This window comes from Austrofundulus limnaeus, unplaced genomic scaffold (assembly GCF_001266775.1).
Source record: "Austrofundulus limnaeus strain Quisiro unplaced genomic scaffold, Austrofundulus_limnaeus-1.0 Scaffold11, whole genome shotgun sequence".
NCBI lineage: Eukaryota > Metazoa > Chordata > Actinopteri > Cyprinodontiformes > Rivulidae > Austrofundulus > Austrofundulus limnaeus.
This window is the reverse complement of record NW_013952413.1, coordinates 1,906,757-1,914,513: the sequence shown is the minus strand read 5'-3', so window position 1 is coordinate 1,914,513 and position 7,757 is coordinate 1,906,757. Positions and strand designations below refer to the sequence as shown.

The window sequence follows — 7,757 nt, the reverse complement described above, 5'->3', positions numbered from 1 at the left end:
GGATGGATGGAAAGAAGGAAGGAAGGAAGGAAGGAAGGAAGGATGGATGGATGGATGGATGGATGGATGGAAGGAAGGGTGGAAGGAAGGATGGATGGATGGATGGATGGATGTAAAGATGGATGTAAAGATGGATGGATGAATGGATGGATGGATGTAAAGATGGATGGATGGATGGATTTAAAGATGGATGGATGGATGGATGGATGTAAAGATGGATGGATGGATGGATGGATATAAAGAAGATGGATGGATGGATGTAAATATGGATGGATGGATGGATGGATGGATGGATGGAAGGATGTAAAGATGAATGGATGGATGGAAGGATGGATATATGTATGTATGTATGATGGATGGATGGATGTAAAGATGGATGGATGGATGTATGTATGTATGATGGATGGATGGATGATGGATGGATGTAAAGATGGATGGATGGATGGATGCAAAGATGAATGGATGGATGGATGGATGGATGGATGGATGATAGAAGGATGGATGGATGGATGGATGAATGGATGGATGTATAGAAGGATGGATGGATGGATGGATGAATGGATGGATGGATGGATGGATGGATGAATGGATGGATGGATAGAAGGATGGATGGATGGATGGATGGATAAACAAACCTGATTAATGGTTTAATTAATGATGTGAGACCTTCATGTTTTGACTGAACACACACATCATCAATAATAATAAACTATAGTCAGTTACTGCAGGTTAATATTTTTAGCAGCAGAATTTTATTCATAAATTACTTTTCAAGCTCAGTTTTTCAGTAACACAACAGACCGACACTGATAAATATGCATTTGCGTTATAAAAGGGGTGTTGTGTTGCTGTGTTTTCACCTCAGTTGGTCTAACAAGATGTTAGATTTGATAGACTGRAAAAAAAATCCATCCCCGGGATGTGTGTGGCTTATAAACAGGAAATAAGAGCTGCCTGTGTCATGAAGCAGGCTCAAACCAGCTGAACACAGATGATCTCTTTGTCTGGTCAGGTAACCATGGTAACCAGTTAAAAGCCTGACTCACCATGAGAGAGTGTCGGTGAAAAGTAGTGAAATCTAACAGCTTTTCTTTTCTTTTTAATTCATTGATAATGTTATTATGAACTCACACAGGGCTAAATATGTGTATGGCACTGAACCAGTTTTTTTTTTTTTTCAGTAATATTAGCTCTACCAACATCCTGGGATTTATGCCAATGTCTGCCTTTTCTTAACGTAAAATGAAGAAAGAAAACACTGCGCTTGCTCTCCTGTGTGTAACTACACAACAAAGTCCTTTCAACATGAATCAGATTCCAAAGCAAAGATTGAGAAAGTGAATCCATCCATGCACTGAAGCAACAAACAGCCACTTCACTCCATCACTTTGTTTTGGATTTACTTACGTTGATAACAGTTTTAATTTCTGTATTCTCTTTGAACCAAGACTGACATGAAGCGTTTGTCACAATAAGGTTTTCATTGGAGGTAACCCACATTTTCTTTTAAAATGCACGGGTTTATAAATAATTTAGAACAAAAAGAGGCATATTTTTCAAATATTCCCCATTCAGCTGCCCCACAACAGCCTTTTCACACATACCAAAAAGACTACATTTTATCATCAAATGAAGGAACCCATTTTAGGCTTCGTTAGCTTTCAGATAAGTGAAGGGGTACTGTTCTCTTCTGTCGTCTTAAATAACCGTCTTCGCTTGTCAGGCCGGCTAAACTGGCAACAGAGAAGACTTTTCTCAGAGCATCAAAGCAACAAAACATTTAAAAAGTGAGATAAATCAAAGGCAGTTTGACGAAATCTTCACAACCACAAATGAAATACTTCTGAAACTGTTCATCATCCAACAAAACTGACAAAAAACTTCGTCCGCAAGAGGGCTGCAGCTCAAGGAAAATGTTTACAGTCCAAACGAACTACAGCTAATCTGTTTCTGAACAACATGGCTGACGCAAATTCAATGAATTTGCCATTTAAAAACGCCTTTCTGAGCTCTAATCTGATTTGATTGAACAGAATTAAGATACTAAACTCATAGGAAGGAGAATTTTGAACAGGCATTTCTCTTTTGTTATCATGAAAATCAGTGGTGGGCACCAGTCCGCTAAAGCGCAAATCTGCTAATTGCGGACCTAAATATTTTGTTTGCACTTCGGCAGTCTTACTATTTTTTTTATAATTCATAAGCAGATTTGCGCTTTCTAAAATTAAAATGCAGTATTGCTAATAACTAATTATCTACCAGTCATCTTGAACAGCGGAAAGTATGGCTGTCAATGAATCATAACACATGTGATCTATCCAACAGCACCCCTCCCAGATAAACACACTTATTGGGAAGGTATACATCCTTGCTAACTTTTGCTTTCGGTCACGGTTCTCATTTCCCACAATGCTTTGTGTCTGCTAACGTAGCAGGAAGGCAATGTTTAGAACTCCTTGTCTCAGTAAAAACAGTTAACGTTTGTAATCCATACTAAAATTTTATATGTATTGATTTATTTTACTTTACAATCGGAGCTCCTTTAAAAAAAAAAAAGTTTAAACGCTGGAGCTCAATACTTGACGTAATTGGTCAAAGCAATCGGCCAACGGGGTTAGAGATGCAGAAATGATTTAAAGACGTTGTGCTGATGAAGACAGACATCTAGTGGTCAACTGGAGCAACTACATGGAAAACTTTAAAATCCAAGCTCTTATTTTGAAGTTCGCAGATAGTTTCCTGTACTCCGTGYTTTCGTTTCCCGTCACAAAGCAAATCCGTCATGTACCCAGAATGCATCGCTTCAGTTTTCCAATAAACAGTTTTAAAATTACTTTATTGATGCTTCTTCAATGAAAAATCTACAACAAACAAAACAAAGAAGCAGCCGAACTAGCAATCCTCAACAACTTTTTTTAATTTGTACACCAGGAGCCAAAGGTCTGTTTCAGGAAATCACATCCCCAGCAATCGATGGTTGTAGGATTAAGCTGTAAAAGGGTTCATACACCACTAGTTGGCAGTCTTGTGCATATTGTACATGAATTGTTGCCAGCTAGTAAATGTCAAATTGAAATTGTGTTTTAAAATTAGCTGCCGCTGGTTTTTCTATGGCATAAAGTATATTAAAGTTGGGGACCTAAATATTTTCATAAGCGCTTTAGAAATTGTGGAGCTAATTTTTGGATTAGTGCTGCTCACCACTGATGAAAATCAGTGATTTACCTTTTCGTACCAACACTGGCATTACCTGTTCCTTCATAAAATTTGGTGCAGTTTCCATAATCAATGTCTTCTTGTCGGATATCAAACTGTGGAAGAGCGATAGCGTCCATTTGCACTGGGTCTCCCGTCTGCCACATGAACTGCAGGTCGTCTGTTGTGTAGCCGACTGAAAATGTAAAAAAAGAAAAGTCAAATTAAATAGAAAAGGCAAACGAACAAACTTCTTTTTGTTGTTTTAACACCTTTGGGGAAAGAAAAAACTGCAACATTTGTCTCAGAAGCCTGGTTTTAGCTTGAGTTAGCTATAGGTTTGMAAACAAAATACAAACTTACTGTTAATCTTAATTAGTCATGAGAGTATAAACAGTTCTCTCCATTCCTACTTTCAAAACAAAAGCAACATATTTATGAAAAGCTGTCATTTTCTCTAAAACTGTCCAAAAACTACTTAGAAGTATACCTCCCAAATGCCATCAAGTCAGCGATTATATTTATAAGTACCTTAAAGTGTCTGTGACATCAGATTTTTGTAATAAATATGAATGCATTTTTGGAAAGATAACATATATAACATATTACAAAACAAATTTTATGCTGCTCAGATAAACAGTTGTTGAGATATTTGCATGTGAAGCAACAGGAAGTGATGTCAAAGTGGAATGTCTGCTTGTGAACAGAGTGTTACTAAAATGTCTGTCAGCACAGACCGTATAGAGGAATTTGATGTTTCTTCAATTTATTTTGAGTGACTATCAGAGAGATGAAGAAGAGTCAGAGTTCAACTAAAACTGTCTCCATAAACAAAGACCCGGGAGCTTTCTTTCTTAGAGGTCCCCTTTGATGTCACTTCCTGTTTCACTTTTGCTGAACCAAGTTCAGAAGAAAAGATGCCACAAAAGAGTAAAAATTGTGTTTTATGCCAAGTCCCTTACTTATAAAATGTTTTCTTTTACATTTTTTTATATGAAGAATAAACATGTCACAGGCACTTTAAGATGGCATTTTCCTTAACTTACAGCTTTCAAGTTGCATTTTACACCTTTGAGTGTCCATTGGAAACAAAGTCAGATCCAGTGGACAAGAAAGAGTGATTGACAACCTGGAGAAGAAAACAGAAAGCACAAACCTTGACTTTAACATCCTGCATTCTTCAATTTATATTTTTGGTTATAACTATTTTTATTATTATATTTTTTTACTTTGAGCAAAATCATTAAGTTATACTTTAAAGTGCCTGTGATAACAATTTTTTGCAATTAATATGAATGTATTTTTGGAAAAATAACATATTGGGGGGAAAATGCACCGTTGAGACAAACGGTTGTTGAGATATTTGCATGAGAAGTAACAGGAAGTGATGTCAAAGGGGATTGTTTGAAACGTTGCTACAAAAACTCACAACACAGACTGTACATAAAAAATGAAGTTTCTTTAGATTACTTTGAGTCACTATCAGAGATGAAGAGTCAGATTTAAAATATTATTATGTCAATAAATAAAGACCAAGTAGTTCCATTGCTTGAAGGAGTTCCCCTTTGATGTCACTTCCTGTTTCACTTGGAGTCAAGTTCAAGCGAAAATCTGCCATTTATGTGACAAAATGGGTAAAATTATGCCTATTATGCCAAGTTTCTTATATTTTTCTTTGACTTTTTGTGTTTGAAGGATATGCACATCACAGGCACTTTAAACTTGCTATGATGTTTACGTTTTATCATTGACCATAATATGGATGAAGCGTAAATGAATACCTCATGCTGATGAGAACATCTCCGTTGCGAAAGATAAAGAGGAGAATGTTCTCCTGGGTGACATCATGGAAGTTAGCGCTCTTCTCATTAGCGAAGAACAGGTCAGGTTTCCAAAGACACTTGAACATCTTGGGATCAACGGTGAGCGAATCTGACTTGAAGTCCTGAGGCAGCTTCAGCCTTGGGTCGTTCCAGCGCTGCCGCAGGAAAATGTTCACTCTGTAATCCTGTCAGGTTTAACGGCAGTCACGTACAAGCTTGGTTAGATTTTAAATACACACTTATGAACACAACAGGCATCAGTGCAAAAAGGGCAATAATGGAAGAAAACACAAATACATGCACAACGAATATTGGTTTTAAGAATTAACAAAATAATAGGTTTAACAACTTAAATCTCTATAACAGGGCAAGACTTAAAAAAAGACATTTAAAACAGGATAAACTCATTATATATGTCACTTTTTCAATACACAAATGTCTTCTTTTTTATTACTCAAAGCAAACCTTTCAACATTCATGCAACAGACTGACATTTTGCAGCTCATACTTACTGGATAACAAGTATGGAACTGCACAATCCAAAGGTCAAATGTTATCAATACACCGGCATCACATCCCCATTAGACAGAGTATTAGGGGAATGTCTACATTCCTGCTGCTGGGAATGTATCACTAAGCTGTTCTTTGACCATGGGGACAGTTCATTTTGTGGGTGAAGATGGATGGAATGTCAACCACTGTCATAGAGCTGAAGGAATTTTAGTTTTGTGTAAAAAAAACGTGCATGTGTTTCGAGTAAGAGTTAATCTGACAGTATTCATGTTTGTATCATTGTGGCTTTTACGAAATCAGTTTCACAATTATCAAAAAAAAAGCCTGAAAACTTCAGTTGTACTAGTTTCTATGAAATTCATTATAAACTATTTAAAGTTTTTTTTTGTTTACATGAATATGGTCTTTTTATTTGTCCTGATGTGTAAAAATAATAACAAATAATAAAATTCACAACATATTTTTTAGTTTTATAATGTCACCTCCACTGGCCAGAAAGGTTCCTTAAAAGGCTGCGAAAAGGCCCACGGACCACCAGTTGATAATCACAGTTGTCGCTCGTTTTGCGGCTCTGGACACATTTTATCAGTGTGTCGAGTAGCAGAAATGGCTCTTTGGATTATAAAGGTTGCAGACCCCTGCTCTTAACCCACCAACAATTGCCAATGCAAAGTCCAACCACAGCAATGCAAATGATTAAAATGAAAAATATATATGTGTTTAACTCAGTCGCTGTTTATCTTTGAATCAGAGAAAAAGATTTAACACAGAGATTCTCCCCGAGGAGAAAAACAACACATTTGTAAGTTGAAAAACCCTTCTCTAATTGTATGCACATTTGTGTTTTTTTTATCCAGACAATGCAAAACTAGAAAAATTTTCAAGTTTGAAATAAATGCCATATTTATTGTACATCCAGAAATAAAAAAAATGAAGTTATTTTAATTTTCAGACTCCAAATAGCTGCACAAACAGCCTCCGCCTGGCTCCCCTCTGTCTGACAGAGATGAAAGCCAATTCTCACACCTTTGCCTCSCGGAAAACCAGACAAGGAAATATATCTTCCTCCTGGCTAACTATCAAGCTGCCAGTGCAACATTCAATTCCAGGGAGATTTAACACRACTTTGTGTTGTAATCAACAAGAAAAACTCAAACTGGGAAGCAGTAAAAAAAATGGAGCTGTGATTTCTTTCATCTCACAACATCAAAATAGACTTTTTTTTTTCCTTCCTGAAAAACACGACATTCAATCATAAAGTGAAAATAGATGTGTTAAATACTGTAGGTGTGCGCTGGGTGTTAGCCTGAGGAAGGTGTAAATGATGGGAGAGGGTTTCTGGAGATCAGACACCCCTCTGTGTGATAAATTGAGGGAAAGAGGTGGCCAGCTGTCTGTTCTACCTCCTCCAAAAATTGCTTAMAAGATTCTTACATTTCTCTGGTTGTAGGAGCCCAGGGGAAATATAAAGCCATTTGGGAGTTTTGCATTGCTTTTTTCTGTTTAAATGTCCTTTTTTTTGCACTTCTGTTTATTTCTTGATAGTATTTTCTTCCACGTTTTGYCCTCCTTTTACTTCTTTTTGTGCAWTTTTATTTTCATGCCATCTTGAAGTTCATTCACATTTCACATAATCATATTTTTTCCTTCTATTTTATTACTTTTCTTTATTCAGTCTTCAGATTTCTGCATTCTGTCTCATTTCTTATCTACAACATATTAGGGCCACACAAGGAGGTACTTTTTTTTAGGTATGAGAAAAAAGTCATAATAATACGAGATTAAAGTCGTAATATTACGAGAAAAAAATCATAATGTGTAAGAAACCTTTCCTAATAATACAAGATTAAAGTCTTAATATTACGGAATTAAAGTCACAATATTACGAGAAAAAAATCATAATGTGTAAGAAACCTTTCCTAATAATACAAGATTAAAGTCTTAATATTACGGAATTAAAGTCACAATATTACGAGAAAAAAAGTTGTAATATTATGAGAAAAAAATTGTAATTTACGAGATTAAAGTTGTAAAATTACAAGGTAAAGTCGTGATATTAGAGTAAAGTCGTAATATTACGAGAAAAAATTCATAATGCACGAGAAACCTTTCCTAATAATACAAGATTAAAGTCTTAATATTATGGATTAAAATCACAATATTACGAGAAAAAAAGTTGTAATATTATGAGAAAAAAATTGTAATTTACGAGATTAAAGTTGTAAT

The 7,757-nt window shown here is 35.7% G+C and overlaps 1 protein-coding gene across 1 annotated transcript in view; it reads right to left on the bottom strand.

The window, feature by feature from the left end:
- glrbb (glycine receptor, beta b) overlaps positions 1-7,757 on the bottom strand; it is a gene marked incomplete in the record, with an annotated part of 33,118 nt that overhangs the window by 14,219 nt on the left and 11,142 nt on the right. The window contains 3 exon segments of the mRNA XM_014001982.1: positions 3,251-3,391; positions 4,242-4,324; positions 4,977-5,203. Of these exon segments, the coding sequence (XP_013857436.1) occupies positions 3,251-3,391; positions 4,242-4,324; positions 4,977-5,203 (451 nt within the window).